The sequence below is a fragment of the Lindgomyces ingoldianus genome (genome assembly GCF_010093535.1).
Source record: "Lindgomyces ingoldianus strain ATCC 200398 unplaced genomic scaffold BDR25scaffold_7, whole genome shotgun sequence".
NCBI lineage: Eukaryota > Fungi > Ascomycota > Dothideomycetes > Pleosporales > Lindgomycetaceae > Lindgomyces > Lindgomyces ingoldianus.
Genome location: NW_022985168.1, coordinates 350,335 through 368,564, shown reverse-complemented (window position 1 = coordinate 368,564; position 18,230 = coordinate 350,335). Strand labels below are relative to the sequence as shown.

The following is an 18,230-nucleotide window of genomic DNA, read 5'->3' as shown; positions in this document are numbered from 1 at the left end:
TAACTAAACTTAAAACAGGCTTAATTTATACTTAAAGCGCTTAGACTTCTAAGCTAAGTATTTAATTACTAATTTCCTTTTAAACTTTTTTATTTCTTATATAACATCTTATACTTACTATAATACTTTATGTAGTAATTAAACTAGACCTCTGTAAAGCTCTATAACCTTACTTATGCATAATTATAACATTATGTTGTGTTAAAACTTTAGCTAAGAATAGCCTCTAAATCTAATTTAATAAGCTTAGTACTTGCATAACTCTAAGCTATTAAAGTAAGCTAAGAAGCCTTTTAAAAAGCGCTTACTTTATAAAAAAGCTACTATATTATAAGCTTTAAAGCTTTTTAAAAGAACTTTAAAGAACAGCTTTATATTATTAAGTAGTTTATTTCTGCCTTAACTTTTGTTATAGTAGTAGGAACTAAAAACTTACTAGCCTTAAAGCTTACCTAAAAGTCTAAAAATAGCTTAACTTTCTTCTGCCTAATGCTACCTACAACTTATAACTTTTTTAACTTAGTAATAAAATCTAACTAACTCTTTAATCCCCTGCTGTTTAATAGAAAACAGAAAGACTTACCTTCTTTTCTATATAAGCTCTAATATAAACTTAAAGGAAATATAGACTAATTTCTTTTTAAACACTTTTAGTTACTATATGCCTACTCTTAACTTAACTATAACATAACAGCCTTAATTAACTTACTAATAAATAAGAATATTATTAACTTAGATTAATTTATAGTGTTTTTATAAGTAACTTATAAAGACTTAAATAAAAAGTTAACAGCTCTAAGTTACCTAAACACTTTATAATAAAAAAAAAAAGCTTTACTTTACACTTTACTAAGTTCTGCTAACTTGTATTTAATATAGGCCTAAATAAGATAGGTTTAATTATAGCCTTATATAACTCCCTCTTAACTAAACTGTAACGCGCTATAGTAGGAGAACCCCTCCTAAACAACCTTAATGCGTATGCAAACTTAATTGCTACCTATAATAATAACATAAGGTTCCTCCCTATACAAGCCCTAATACGCCCCTAAACTAGCGTAGTTATAAATAAGAACTCTAACATAATAAAAATTAATTTAAATTATGCTCTAGTTAGTTCTAAAAAGCGTAAAAATTATAAAAAAAAAGGTTAATGCTTTAAGTGTAGTAAGTATAGTTATATTTTCTAAAACTACTTTATTCTCTTTTTTTAAGTCTGCGCAAGTAGCGCTGCTAGCACTTATTAAAGATTCTTACTATTTTAATTTTATTTTTATAAGGGCTTTAACTTATATTTAAGCCTTAATCCTCTTTGCTACTTTTAATGTAGCTGCAGCTATAGCAGTAGAAGCCTGTAAAAAGGCTTGTCCTAGGGCTAAGTTACCCTCTAGGACTAATTTAACACTAGATCTCTACTAACTTATAGGCTAAGTCCCTTACTAATAACTAAAAGTACTAAGTTAATATTCTTATATATTTATAATAAGAAACTATATTAGCCCTAATATAAGCTTTTATTAACTTAGAAGTAAACAGCATAGGTTACATTAATAAAAAACTAGCACATAAACTAAATTTTTAATTAATACTACTTACCTAAATAATTTACTTAACTAGATTTAATAAAAAACAACTTAAAAAAGGTTTTATCTTTTATACTATAACTATTATAATTACCTACTAATACTATAAGAAGTAGATTAAGCTCTATGTAATAAACATAGAATGTTATAACTTAATCCTAGAACAACTATAGCTGTATTAGCATAAAGTTACCTTTAATTACTAAGAGTAAGTTCTAAACTTTAACTCTTTTTAATGCTAAGATATATGCTTACGCTTACACCTAAACAACACCTAAATAGCACTTAATATAGAAGGTTTCTAGACTTACTTTTTAATAACTTAGAGAAAAACTACTTAAGTAAAGCTAATAAGCTAGGCCTTTTACTAAAATAAGCTATGTAAAATAATTTAACAACTACTTAAACCTAAAGAAGAAGAAGCCTTTAAAGAACCTTTACCTACTTAATTTAGACATAAACTAGGACTTAAACAGCAGATAGACATTTGCTATATAGAACCTGCCTTATTTATAACTCTAGCTTAATAACTAGATTATAAAATCTACGCAGTTATAATTTTTAATATAGACTAAGCTTTAGCTTTCTAAAAACACACTAACCTAAGAATAATAGTCCCTTAAAACTACTACAACTTATTATATATTTTCTTCTAAGATAAGTCTAATAAGCTTTTAATATAATGTCTATATAATTACTAGATAACCTTTAAGCCTAGTAAATAACCTAGTTATAGGCTACTATATAAAATGTTACTAAATAAATTAAAAGTGCTCTAAAAATACTTTAATAAAAACTTAAAAAAAAGGTTTATTTAAGCTAGCTTCTTACTAGTAGTATTACTTATACTATTTATAAAGAAACCTAGGAGTAGGCTTTAATTCTATGTTAACTACTAAAGACTAAATGCTATTACTATTAAAAACTAATACTTAATTCTTTTTTTATAAAAAACTCTAAGCTAACTAAGTAAAGTAAAGTATTTTATAAAGTTAGATATTATTGCTGCCTTTAATAAGCTAAGAATAGTAAAGGGTAATAAGTAGCTAACAGTGTTTTAGACCTAATATAGACTATTTAAGTACCTAGTAATGCTCTTTAGCTTAGCTAACACACCTAGTACTTTTTAACATTTTATAAACAACTTACTCTAACCCTACCTAGACATGTTCTGCACTGCGTATATTAATAATATTCTAATTTATAGTAATAGCCTTTTAGAGCACAAACAGCATGTACGCCTAGTGCTAAAGGCTATAGAAGAAGCAGGTCTATAACTTAATGTAGATAAATGTAAGTTCTACTAATTAAAGGTTATGTATTTAGAATATGTAATCTCTATAAATAGCATTTAAATAGACCCTATTAAGGTTTAAACTATGCTAGACTAGTAATACCTAAAGGATGTAAAAGATGTTTAAGCCTTTATAAAATTTGCTAACTTTTACTAATAATTTATTAATAACTTTTTACAGCTAGTAAGCCTTATAATTACACTTACTAAAAAAGAGGTTTAATTTAACTTTAACTTAAATTACTAATAGTTTTTTAACTAGCTAAAGAAAGCCTTTACTAAAGCTTTAATACTCTACTACTTTAACTTTAAACTACTAATACTTATAGAAGCTAATGCCTTAGACTACATAGTAGCAGGAGTTCTTTTTTAGACTAAGCTAGACAGGACTATTAAGCCTATTACATACTTTTTAAAAAGAATAAGTCCTGCAGAAGGTAATTATAAGATCTATAATAAGAAATTACTTACTATAGTACACTACTTTAAATAATAGCAACCTAAACTAGAAGGTGCAGCGCATCTAATATAAGTTCTATCTAACTATAAGAACTTATAGTACTTTACAACTATAAAATAACTTAGCTACTAATAAGCCTATTAGTTTAAATACCTATCTTATTTTAATTTTAAGATTACTTATTATCCTAGTTAAAATAGAGGGAAACTAGATGCTTTTATAAGGTAATTCTAAGACGTCCTTGCTTAAAAAAAAGTGTAAAAAGCTTAACACTAAACTCTGCTTTAACTTAAGCTATTTTTAGACCTTAACTTAAACAAAATAGATTAGATAATTAATTAGATTATTACTAATAAGTATTTAAATAATAAATTTATCTAAGAAACCTTAGACCTGCTTTAAAACAGCGCTAGTTAGTTAAAGAAGGTAACACTAGCTAACTATAAAAACTAAAATAGTAAGCTATATTACTATAACTAACTTATAATCTTTAATTCTAATAAACTAAAAATTAAACTACTCTAAATTATACACAACTTGCCTATTAGAAGACACCTAGGCAGAGGAAAGACTCTTAACCTACTACAGAGAGAGTACTACTAGCCCCGCATGTTCTATACTGTACGCTAATACGTATTATGTTGCTATACTTGCTATAAAGTAAAGGCCTCTTAAAAAAGGTATAATAGCCTGCTTAAACTACTCCTAATTTTTAAATAAGCTTAGAAAGACATATTAATTAATTTTATTATAAACCTACTTTTATCTAAAGGGTATATAAATATTATAGTAGTTGTTAATTACTTAACTAAGTATTAACACTTAATACTATGTTTCTTTATAACTGCCCCTAATATAGCCTAGTTATTCTACTAATACATATAGGTTTACTATAGCCTGCCTAACATAATTATATTAGATAGAGGTACGCAGTTTGTCTTAGCCTTCTAGGACAAACTCTATAAACAGCTTTAAATTGTCCTCTATCTATCTACAGCTTTTTACCTAGAGACTAACAGCTAGACTAAGAACATAAACACTGTAATAAAATAAGTCCTATAAGTGTACATAAACTACTAGTAGGATAACTAGGTAAAATAGTTAGCTATAGCATAGTTTAAAGCTAATAACATAACATTTAAATTAACATAAGTATTCTTATTCTTAGTAAACTATAGATACTACCTTTAAATAAGATTTAAACTACTTATAAATACCCTCTAACTAACTTATTAATCTATATAAGTAACAGACATAAATAGACTTATTAATAAAATTTAAAATATATCTAAATATATTTATAAAAAGCTTACATAGGCTTAAGCTTTTTAACAAGAGTATGTAAACTAATTCTAAACCTCTGCCCCTGTGTATGCAGCTAGCAAGAAGGTTTAGCTAGACACTAAAAATATCTAAATAAACTAATAATTAAAAAAACTTAATTAGAAGAACCTTAGCTTCTTTATAGTAGCTTATATAGTCTTATTACACGCGTACTAATTAATCCTACCTAACAGCATAAAGATACACCCTGTGTTCTACATATTATTGCTGCGCTAAGTAGCCTTTAAATCTAACTATCTACCTAAACAGCTAAACCTGCTACTTAAACCTATTATTATAAATAATAAACTAGAATATATTATAAAAGATGTTAAACAAATCTAGTTTAATAAAAAAAAACATATTTATAAATACCTTATAAAATAGACTAGATACAACAAACTGTTATAGAAACCTGCAGAAGCTCTATAAAAAAACTCTGCAGTAACCTAATTCTATGCCTAATACTTATCTAAACTAAACCTGTACTCTAATAAAGACAACCTAATGCTAGAACTACTAATGTAAAGGATTCCCTTCCTAATAAGAGGGGGGGTACTGTCACAGTATCCTCCCTAGATCCTAGACATAACTGTATTAGACGTGTACTAGAGTATTATTAGTGCACGTCTAATATAAACATAACATAATATAGACATAAACTTAAGCATAAACTACTTTAACACTAACTAAACCTAAAACAAGCTTAATTTATACTTAAAGCGCTTAGACTTCTAAGCTAAGTATTTAATTACTAATTTTCTTTTAAACCTTTCTGTTCCTTACACAACGTCTTGTACCTACTATAATACCTCACGTAGTAATTAAACTAGACCTCCGTGAAGCTCTATAACCTTACTTGTGCACAATTGTGACATAACTATACTATTATAATAAAATCCTATTAGCAACTAATAACTCTGCGCAATAATAGGAAGAATAAGGAATAATTCCTATTATATAAACAACTTATAAAGGACATAGGGATATTAAAGGCAACACTACAAAACAAGACTAGCCTAGAGTACTAGAATAACAAGATTAACATGTTAGAGGCTCTAATAAGCCTATAGACTTAATTATACACAAGTTACGCAATTACTAATCTACGCATAACAACTTAAAAGGGCGCTACTCTGCTAAGTGCATACATAGAGAATTTTAAAGAATAGACACTATAAGACTTCTTAGCACTTAGCTGCGTGTTTAAAAGGGAGCTTATATAAGTGCTAAAAGACAAAGGAATTACACTACAGCTAGGCACTAAAGGTACCTAAGCCTAGAAGCTATATAATATAGCATAAAAAAAAGCAATTATACTAAAAAGGCTTTATATATAACTTTTATTGCTATATAAAGCTCTACACAGAAGCAGACTAAACATAATGCTGCTATTAACACTAAATGTACTAGCATTACCTGCTTCTACACCTTAGCTAGCACTACACTAATTACTGTACAAACAATACATGCCACTCTACCTAACGCCTGCTCCACACCCTTAATTGTACACACCACCGCCTGCAGTAGTGTATGCACCACTAATACCACCTGCACAATCTATACTACATTACAACCTGTATAAACTTCTACCCTAGAGGGAAACTACTAAAGAAAAACTTCTAGCAGATAAGATTATATAATTTTAAAAAGCATAAAAAATAATAATAACTACATAAGTTAACTATATAACATCTTTATAAATAAAATAAAGATCTTTATTAATTTATATTAATAGCTAAATATTTAGAAAACTTAGTACACAGACATCTTTCTAGATATCCTAGAAGGTTAGGTGAATATGCACTATATGCACAACATAGGCTTTAGAAACAACTAGAAGCATTTATATAACACTTTAAGCATTATAACAAAGAATTTTACATAAAGAGAAAAAAAAACTATAGAAAGTAAAGTTTTATATAAAAGGTAAGACTATTTTAGTAGAGAAGTAACTTATTAAGTTTAATAGTAAAAAAATTAAACTTACACATAACATAGTAGTTCTTACTTAGAAAGAATAAGTAAGCTACTTTTATATAATTAACTTAAAAAATAAAAATGCTGCACAATAATATGTTAAGTAATATGCAAGAGAGGTATACATTACATCTATGTGTTAACTAAAGGCAGCATTTAACTTTTTTATTGCTGCATAAACTATAGACCCTTTACATAATAATATTAACACACTTAACGCATAAATCTAATAGCAGATAGATAACAGTAAGCGCAGTCTTACCTTCCTACTATTATAACTTAATTATGTAAAGCTGTTTATCTTTATAGATAGATTATTTGCTAATAATAAGAACCTTAGCTTATAGCTAGAATTCTTAATTATATTAGGTAATAAAGACTGTACAGAGCAAAGCAACTGCTTTAAAATACTAGGCAACATTATACACTAGAATTCTACTAAGTGTAAAAGAGTAACTAGGAGTGTTCTTACTAGCAAACTGTACAGAATAGTTAGAAGGTTTAATAATGCAATTGCTCTTATAATCTGCACAGATTTAAGGTCTTTATATAATTACCTTGTTAAGCTAGGCACTACTAGCAAAAAGCAACTTATAATTAACATTATATTACTCTATAAATTATACAAGAAAAGGGAAATTACTAAAATAAAGTAAATTAATAGTAAAAATAACTTAGTAAATGTATATATAAAGAAAACACTAAACTAAGCTTTTTAATTATTAGTCCTAACTAACTGCCTTTCTGTTTAGATAAAAGCATCTGTAGACTAGCTAGATTCTATGCGCAAAGATGCCCTAAACTAACTAGACTAACAACACTTTTATATAAAGCCTATCTTTTTTATTATTTTTATTATACGCACTTATTTTTCTTATTACAAGATTAGAAGAGAAGGATATGTAAAAAAGACAGTCTATTTATCTAGTATATAGGAGAAGAAAAAGCCACTACCTTTTACATATAGTAGTTATAATGCAGACTACAGCTCTGCTATACGCATAAAGCGCAAGCATTAGCCTAGAAGTTAGCTAATATATAACACTTAATAAAAAAAAAAGCACTAGTAGTACTACTATAATAATAAGTACATAAAGTTACTAGAACTTAACTACAACTCTAAACTAAAACTGCATAAAAGTACCTCTTATAACATATAACCTTTACTGCCTACAGCTGTAGATTAGTGCTAGCAGGTAAGATAATATTAATATTATAAAATAGTAAAGCTACTACATGCTACTTTTTAGCCTATTTATAATTAGCATTTTATATAAGAAAGAAGTAGAAAAGCTAAAGAATTTATATATTTATGCTAAGATGTTAAATAAACTACTAATTAGTAGCAGAACTAGTTAAAAGGGTAACATAAATGCGCCCTAGGCTGCTAGACTGCATAAGGACGTTAAAAACGCCCGCACTAACAGCGCTAGAGGTAGAGGAGGAAGGCTAGAGAGACATCTCTCTCTCTCTCTCTATATATGTGTGTGTGTGTGTGTGTGTGTGTGTGTGTGTGTGTGCAGGCAGGAGTATCTATTACTGTTAGCACTGTACAAAAAGAGAAAAAAGCTAGAGAATAGTATAGTAAGGCTTAAAAAGTAAAAGATAAAAAAAAGAAAGTAAAAAAAAAAAAAAGACCTTATTATATACACCTTCTTACACACCTGCCTATGCAAAAATTCTACACTATTCTAGCATAAAACTCTACATAAAATAGTTTATACACTGCTAAATTACTTATAAGGCAAGCACATAAAGGCTAAATAATAATAGCCTAAAATGCTTTACACTATTTATAAAGCTATTTATATAGTATAACTAGCTTATCTTAATGTACAGCATTACTAAGGCAAGTCCTAATAAATAAGGTAGAGTAAAGGTAGAACATAATTAGATAGACCTATACAGATAAAAGAGAGGTAATGTGTACAAAAAGTAACTCTTTAGATAAAAAAAAAAGTTGCTAGTGTCTATACACAGCAGCAGCGTTGCAGCCTAGACATAAATAATTGCGCATAAGTAGGATTACATATCTATGTTACATAATACTTATGCGCAAACCTCTGTGTGTAAACATCTAAATATTCTCCTTTTCTTTTATATAAAGGAAAGATAAGAGTAATAGAACTAGAAACATGTTACTCTTACTTTACCTACCTTGTACACTGTGCACACTGTACACCACTCTTACTCTTGCTACTTAAGTGCTTATACTATAAGCAGCTAGCTGTTAGAGCCTATTTAACAATACTTATTATATAAAAATAAAGACACTTTTTTTTTAATATTAGTAAAGAAGAATTTATGTCTTTTTTTACTAAATTAGAACTTTACTGCCTCTACTACTAATTTAGACACCCCTGCATAAAAAGACTCTAGAAGATGCTAACTAGCGCTAGCTATAATGTTAATGCTGCAGTGCTAGAAAAGATTAAGAAGTTTTACTACCTCTGCTAATTATATAACTAGGCTCTATAAAGATTTAAGTTTATAATTAAAAATAACACTTACTTTAACTATAAAGTTATTATTAATGTTGTATAAATTAATAATAAAGATATCTTATATGTTATTAATGTAGACACATTATTTTAGGCTGCTATATTTCTAAAATCTATATCTGTATAAAATACCTAGGATGCACTATGTAAATGCTAGATTAACACTTATTAAAAACCTTTAGACTATATTATGCATAACTTTAGTATAAACTTTACTTTAAAAGATTTTTAAGCTTATGTAAAAATTATAAAAGCTATATATAAGTAGATGCCTGTAGAAGCATATTAGGCAGTTAGAAAAGTTAAGTGTGTGCACATACCTTTCTAACAAGTGTTTAACATCTTAAAGACTAAGCTAGGTAACTGTATAGATAATAAGGCTATTCTATAGATAGTAGTTAAGGCTTTAAACAACACAGCTAGCTTACACAGTCTAGTACCCACACTGCTAGTCTTTAGAGTATACTTAAAAATTAACCTAGACTTTTTACTATTACTAGACATTATTACATAAGCAAGTGCTATATAAAAAGTAATAAAAATACTTTAAAAAAACTGTGTAAAAGTAAATATTAATTATATAATTAACACTTATAATAGCTTTATAACATATAAAGTTTTTAACTTTTCTCTTAGCTTAGAGATTATAGCATAGAGGGAAAAGAAAGGCTAGACTAGCCTATATAAAATTAAAAGCATTAAAAAAAATGTTATTATTAAAAGAAAAAATAGCTTACTAAAGCTCTAATATACGCAAGTTAAACTATACTATAAAGAAAAGAAAAAAGATAACCTACTTACAACAAATAACCTAGATAAACTAATCCTTATATAAAAAGATTTTTTAAAGAAAAAAAAAAAAAACAGCCTTATAAAAATGTTATAAAAGTAGAACTAAAGCCTACTATAAACTAAGCCTTTTAGAATAGCAATGCTGCACTAGTGCAAAAGAAAGATATAAATACTAGAAAAAGTAAAAAGCAAAGAAAACCTATATAAAGTCTAGACTAGGTATTTCTAACCTAGAAAAAGAAGAATAATTAGGCCTTATTTATTAAGCTCTGTATAGATAGTGTAATTACTACACTTAAAAAGCTATTTAAAAAATTAGACTATATAAAAATAAACACTTTAATTACTAATAGCACTTTTAAAGTTATAGCATATAACTTAATAAAGCATAAAGGTTAGATTTTTAACCTTTGCTTTATATAAAAAGTAAAAAGTAAAATAACTTAACTATATAAAAAATCCTACCTAGTGTTTGCTAGCTACTTAAATAAAAAAAAAAAGAAATTTTTACCTAGTTACTAACTATTTAGAGAATAAGCTAAAGACTACTCTTAGCTATAAAAGTAAGCCTAAGAGCTATGTATAAAATGCATTTTAAACTGTGTAATATTACATAAGTATACATTTAATTAATAGATAAGCTTATGCGCACACTATACATAAAGCTACTAAAGAAGATGTGCTAGAGCTTTTTACTAAATATAATACTCTAGGTTGTATAACCCTTATATAGAGCTACTAAATTAGGACTATATTAGTTTAAGACATACTATAACTACTATAAAAAAAAGCTGCGCATGCATATCTTTTTATATAACCCCTACTTCTTAATTACTAATAAAGAAGAGCACACTTTTAGTATTACTAGCTTATAAATAGATAACACTTTAAGCATTATAATAAAAATTTTTATGTAAAGAGAAGAAAAAAAACTATAAAAAGTAAAGTTTTATATAAAAAGTAAGACTATTTTAGTAAAAAAGCAGCTTATTAAGTTTAATAGTAGAAGAATTAAACTTACACATAATATAGTAGTTTTTACTTAAAAAGAATAAGTAAGCTACTTTTATATAATTAACCTAAAAAATAAAAATGCTATATAATAATATGTTAAGTAACATGTAAAAAAGGTATATATTATATCTATGTGTTAACTAGAGGCAGCATTTAACTTATTTATTATTGCATAAACTATAGACCCTTTATATAACAATATTAACACACTTAACACATAAATTTAATAGTAGATAGATAATAGTAAGTGTAGTCTTACCTTTTTACTATTATAGCTTAATTATGTAAAGCTGTTTATTTTTATAAATAGATTATTTACTAATAATAAAAACTTTAGCTTATAGCTAGAATTTTTAATTATATTAGGTAATAAAAACTATATAAAGTAAAGCAACTACTTTAAAATACTAGGTAATATTATACACTAGAATTCTACTAAGTGTAAAAGAGTAACTAAAAGTGTCTTTACTAGCAAACTATATAAAATAGTTAGAGGGTTTAATAATATAATTACTTTTAGTATAACTCTATAGTAAATTATATAAACACTTAAACTACTACTAATTTTAGTAGTAATCTGCATAAATTTAAAGTTTTTATATAATTACTTTATTAAGCTAGGCACTACTAGTAAAAAGTAACTTATAATTAATATTATATTACTTTATAAATTATATAAGAAAAGGGAAATTACTAAAATTAAGTAAATTAATAGTAAAAACAACTTAGTAAATATATATATAAAGAAAACACTAAACTAAGCTTTTTAATTATTAGTCCTAACTAACTGCCTCTTTATCTAAATAGAAGCATCTATAGACTAGCTAGATCCTATGCACAAAGATGCCTTAGACTAACTAGACTAACAACGCCTTTATATAAAGCTTATTTCTTTTTATTTTTTATTTTTTTTTATATTATACGCACTTATTTTTCTTATTATAAGGATCTGTTACTGCTAACACTGTATAAAAAGAGAAAAGAGCTAGGGGATTATATAGCAGAGCTTAGAAAGTAAAGAATAAAGAAAAAAAAAGCTATTTATATAGCATAACTAGCCTATCTTAACACACAGCATTACTAAGGCAAGTCCTAATAAATAGGAGTAAAGTAAAGGCAGAACATAATTAGATAGACCTACACAGATAGAAGGGAGGTAACATGTACAGAAGGCAACTCTTTAGATAAAAAGAAAAGTTGCTAGTGTCTATACACAGCAGTAGTGTTGCAGCCTAGATATAAGCAATTGCGCATAAGCAGGATTACGTATCTATGTTACATAATGCTTGTGCGTAAACCTTTATGTGTAAACATCTAAATATCCCTTTTTTTCTCTATATAGAGAAAAAATAAGAGTAATAAAACTAGAAACATGTTGCTCTTACCTTACCTACCTTGTACACTGTGCACACTGTACACTACTCTTACTCTTGCTACTTAAGTGCTTATACTATAAGCAGCTAGCTGTCAGAGCCCATTCAACAAAAACATTAAAGTTGTCTACTTAATTAGCTATTTAATGTTTCTAGTAGTTTTATAAATTAGACATAGTAAAGTTATTATTAGAATATTAACCTTTAATATTTACTTACTTTATAGACATCTTTCTAGGGTTAGAACAACGTAGTCTAGGAATAGCCTTTCTAGAATAGTCTACTTTATGTTTTAACTTTATCTAGTACTAGATCTAACATTTTTTTATTTAAATTTATCTATAATTAGCGTCTACTAAGGCTAATATTTAAGGCTAATAGTATTAATTTCTCTTAGCATGTTTATATAGACAAGGTTGTGCTCTATTATTATTAAGTGTAGTTAAAGAAATTCTATAGTTCTAAACTTTTAAATGTTTAGACTTAGCTTTATGTATATTAGGTTAGTAATTATATTTACTAGAGTTTAGCTATTTACTTACTAAAAATCCTAGGCTTATACACTTTTTAGTTATAATCTATGTTATCTTTTTATAGCTAACTAGTATTCTAGTTAATTAGCTTACTTACTTTTTTTTTTACTTACAAATAATAATCTAGACTATAGGAGTATCTTACTTAAAATACACTCTAAATCTAATAACATGTGCTCTATGTCTTTAAGTAAATATTTTAATCTAGAGACTAATAATAATTATTAGATAGTATTAAAAAAAATTAAGTTATTACTTAAGTTAATAATAATATTATTTAGTAAAAAAAGAAGAAAAAACAGAAGATACAACATTTATAGCAGTAAAAATGTTAATTTATAGATTAGATAACTTACTTAACTTAAACTAATATCTAGCATTTTATAGTTACATGTAGAGATAGTTTATATAATTATTATTTTACTTAATTTTATTTTTTATTAGTGTTAATTTACTAAAGTTTATAAGTTACTTTACACTTATTTATTTAAAGTTCTTTTATTTACTAACAGACCTAAGCTGCTATTAGCTCTATATTTGTTACATTTATTAAGGCTAAATATTATTATTAGTAAGTATTATACTATTATCTGTTTACTTTGCTAGGTAGCATTTTGTTAAAAGCTGCCTACTATCTAGCATACAGTCTTTAATTTTTTTATAAAAAAAATTTTTTTTTTTAGGTATTTATAGGCCTAAGCACTTTTTTATAGTGTTATGTAGTAATTACTGTTATATTAAAATTTATTAGATTAGGCTAGAGATTACTGTTATCTAAAGAAGTTATCTTTATACTGCTTATGTTTTCTACTTTTAGTATTACTACTAACTTTTTTACTATATTTTTATATATTACTACTAGAGTTTTTAATATTATAGCTAGATTTTTTATATTTACTGCTAGACTTTATATTGCTTAACTAAATTTTAACCTTACTATCTAATTTCTCTAATTTTAATTAGTCTAAATTTAGCTCTGCTTCTAGCTAATTAGCCTAGGCAATTAATAGTAAAAGATTATGCTATTTTTTAATCTTACAACTATATTTGTATAGCTAGCTAATAAAGTTCTCTATCTTACTAATAGTATTAGTTATACTTGCTACTAAACTCTGCATAAGTTAGAAACGTCTAGCTATTAACATCTAATAGATATTAACAGTATAGTTAAGATTTATACTAATATTACTGCTAGAATTATAGTAGCTTATAGCTAGAGTTAGAAGAGCTTACTTCTACTTTTAATAGTATTTTAGAGGCTTAAGTTTTTTATTTAGAAGATTATTTCTAAAAATCTTACACTTTTTAAGTGTAGTGTTAATTAATTACTAATTACTACTAGATGTATATTTTATATACTATTAAAGTTTAGTAAAGTTAGCTATGTATCTAACACTTATAGTTATAAAATAAACACTTAGCCTTTTTACCTTTATAATAGTAGCATATGTATAAACTTTTAAGAAAGCCTTAAATAGTAACATATATTAGGAATTTTCTACTAAATGCTGCGCATTGTTTATAAGAAATCTGCTTAGCCTCTACTATAAACACCTAAATAGCCTTAGCGCTTTATAATTTATCTATATTTAGAAACATAGTAATGCTATTACTGTGCTTATCTACTTATAGTTAAAAGTATACTAGCTAATTTTATAAAAACTAGTGTAATTTATAAAATGCATTAAAGAATGTCTTTTTATTTTAAATAATCTAACTATTTGCTACTAAGTTAGTCTAGTAGTTATTTTAAATAACCTTTTTACTATTAACTATAATAATTCTTTATTTTTTAGACAGATTATATTTAAATAAGGCTGTATTCTTAGATTTATAGAAAGGATTAGTTTAAGTAGGCAAAGTGTAGCTAGATTTAGTAGAGGTTTAGTGTTGTGTAAAATCTCTTAGTAACTGCTATTTAAATTTAGGCAGAAAGAAACCTATTAGATTCTGTTTCTACATTAGGTTTTCTCTAGCTAATTAAAGCAGCTTCTAGAATATAAAAGCATACTCTAATTTTTAGTTTATGCTAGTATTTAGCTAATTTTAGTAGTTTTTTTACGCTTTACTATTATTACTATTACTACTTTTTTTAATATTTCTACTTTTACTGTTACTAGCTTTATTATTACTATTACTTTTAGTAGTATTTTTTTTATTTATATTATTATTATTATCTTGTAGTTTTTTGTTACTTAGACTAAACTATAATAGGTAACTATTACTTAGATAGTTATTATTATTTACTACTTAGTTATTATAAACATTATCTGTGTTTATTTTATTAGAATTAGCTATTAAAGTTACTAGTTTTAAAAGTTTCTTACTAGTAAACTTAGTGCGTGTAAATTAGAGCGCTTAAAAACATTAGCATCTAGAACAATTCTATAGTATATAGCTAGATTATTATTAGAAGTTAGTAGTTACTTTACTAAACTTAGCTTTTTTAGTTTCCTTACTATTAAGATTACTAAGGCTTAGGTAGAGAGCGTTAGGCCTGTTTACTGTCTAATGTTAGTTGTATTTTATTATCTGCTAGTATTAGACTAGTTATATATACTTACTCTTACTTATTATTAACATAGAGCCCTTTGTTAAAGTTTTATAGTTAAGTAAAGAAGTAAGAGAGGCAATTAGTAGACATATATTAGATGCTGGCCTGTGCGCTAAGCAAGACGCCTGATTATGTCATCTAAGCTTCTGAAAAGGAAGGCTAATACCTGCTCGTAACTTTAACGCTCTGGATTATTCCACCCGTATCTTACAATCTTGGGAAACATTAGCGGAGCACAGCATCCTATTCCAAGCCTCTTTAGCTCCATAGCTAGTACGTAAGCTGATACTGATCACTCTGCTTTTCTTGAACATTAGCTGCCTCTGATTGGGACATAACGGTACATCATCTGAGTGTTGCTCCTACATCTAACAGGAGGGTTGATAGGTTAAATGTACCCTGATGGTACTCCATGAGGTGCTAACATGTTGTACTTTGCATGTCGGTCTTGTGTTGCGATCTGTTTGTCTTTGTGACTCAGGTTCGGTTTTCATTCAGAAGAACTCTGTCCGTCTTTCGTCTGCCGTAGCAATTAACATTGACATGATCTTGCGACGGCAGAGGGCATCGTGGGCGGAGGTTGCATGACCCAAATTCCTACAAAATGGTTTTCAGTTCCAAATGGACATACCGGAAACACCGTGCTTACCCATCTACTTCATATGATAGGCCTAATATTCCTTGGAGTATCTCCCCGGGTGTTGGTTCTGTTTAATATGCCTTTCTATACTAGGCAAAGGAGAGCGCGGTCTCCCTATCTCATATATCGGTTTTTCTGACATTTCTATCGGATGTTTTGGGATATGTCCACACTTCTCTCCAGAAAGCTCAAGCTCGTTCGGAATCGCGAACTGTTCATTTGAGTTGGTAGCTTGGTGTAATCGACCATCTACCTCGATATTGGATGATACCAGTTGCCCCGAGCCATTCATTTTGCTCCGCTTTCGTCTTAAAATGAGGAATATGGCCAGGAGAATAACAAGGAATCCCACGACACCAGCACCGACTCCAGCGCCAATGGCCACTGCGCTACTGCTACCTCCTGATCCCGTAGAGGTTGGCGTTGCGGCTGTGGAAGGGGCAGATGTAGAGCGGGAACTGCCATAGGGAATGGTGGTGACGATGTTTGCAACATCAAGTGTGAAGATGTTGGTTGAGTTGGAGCAACAGTCATAATCCTTGTTACAGCAGTAGCGATCGTCCCCTCCAGAACAGCTCTGCAATCCTTCACCTGCATCGAGATTCTCGTCCTCTGCGGATAAATTAGTTGCCCCCGAGGAGGAATGGCTTTACCTACGTGAGACGCAGAATCGAGGATAGGAAGACGAGTTCCAAGAAGAATCCGTACACCCGCTTTCGTAGTCTTGTACTGATATCCCTTTCGATCATCAGGTCTTGGAATACAGAGTCCATTGCTTAAGCAGACGAAGCCAGAGCCGCAGCAAGCAGAGACAAGAGCATCAGGGAAGCAGGCTTGACCTCTATTCTCCAATCCCGCAGGGTAGTAGCATGTTCAATTCGCCGCAACTAGAGAACACGAGAAAATGAATATCGAAAATAGCACAGCGACTCTTACGGAAATTCAGGAGTGTCTGACGCGATCATCTACGGTGTAGGGAAGATCAAGCCTGTGATTGCTACATTTGAGGAAGTGGAGTGGTGATTGTGGTGTGAGAAGAAAGAGAAGACGCCGATGGCGTACGCAGCTTCAGTGCTTCCAACGAGGCGTAGTACTGTACGATTGGGCGATTTTGAGGCCTGTGCGGGTGAGATTTGTGTACGTTCGTACCCCAGGGAGGAGGAGAGGTAGGTAAACGTATCTGAACTGTTACAGCTCACGTGATCTGTACGAGTAGTACAATTCAACTAAAGTACGCCGTACTCTAGTTAAGAGAGCTGAGATTATAGATCTCTGTAGACGCAGGATTAAGGTCTAAAAGCTTGCTGCTCACTACCTTGTGCTGTAGCCAGGTGAGTTCTTCTAGAGTTGAATAGCCTTAATCGTCAATTACTGTACAACTAGCAACTTATACCATGACTGGCCCAGCACCTTTCCAAACGAAGACACGAATTTGACCACTTGCGAGGATGCAGAGACAACGAGGGTGATCTTGAGTTGGTTTGCTAAATGGAGTTTGTGACAAGGTTTGAGAGAGGGAATTCTTCTCAATTATCTAATTTATTCAATTCGAAAGTTCGACGTGGTTTGGACGATTCAACACCTCGACCAATCAATCCTTCATAAAACGGACCGGATACTCCGCTACTTTACTTTACATGTAGCCTTACAGAGGAGATGAGTTATAAGGGAAGTGATGTATTGTGGACTGAGGACCCGAGGAGCTATGTGGTTGATATAGTATGTTGGGACGCCAAACCCATGATTGATTGGGCGGCCCGTTGTAGAGCCTTCGAACTTAAATTACATTATTTCGTGTTTGATTCCGCGGCCCTTCTGTGCTTAGATATGTCTATTAAAAACACACGCTCGCAAGTCTAATTAGAGAAGATAGAGAATTTACTTAGTCGTGGTGTTGCCGCCATTTTATCCGCCGCTTGATCAAACCGGCAAATGTATTTATGGACTAGCGAATGAATCCCCACTCCGCGATACCTAGGTACCGAGACAGCTCTAACACTAACGAGCCTCCTAGTCTCAAGTGAACGAGCAAGTGTCTGAATTGAGTGTGTAGAGAGTCTGGAGTCCTGCGTTGGTTGTTGCCTAATTCTTTCTGACAATCTGACTCGGAGGAATCCCGAAGGATAAGTCGCACCTTGTTACATCGGTCCGCAAGACCCCTCACCGTTTATTTCAACCTCCAT

General features: G+C 29.1%; 1 protein-coding gene across 1 annotated transcript; it reads right to left on the bottom strand.

Annotated features, from left to right (window-relative positions):
• Positions 1-15,598: 15,598 nt before the first annotated feature.
• BDR25DRAFT_351638 (uncharacterized protein) lies at positions 15,599-18,230 on the bottom strand (the record flags this gene model as incomplete). Its single annotated transcript, XM_033694885.1, has 15 exons — positions 15,599-15,769; positions 15,817-15,883; positions 15,912-16,004; positions 16,057-16,087; positions 16,138-16,651; positions 16,705-16,785; positions 16,834-16,888; positions 16,946-16,978; positions 17,017-17,232; positions 17,447-17,531; positions 17,609-17,629; positions 17,697-17,816; positions 17,930-18,105; positions 18,145-18,181; positions 18,212-18,230. The coding sequence occupies 15 exons, from the start codon at positions 18,228-18,230 to the stop codon at positions 15,599-15,601; spliced, it is 1,719 nt and encodes a 572-aa protein (XP_033550936.1).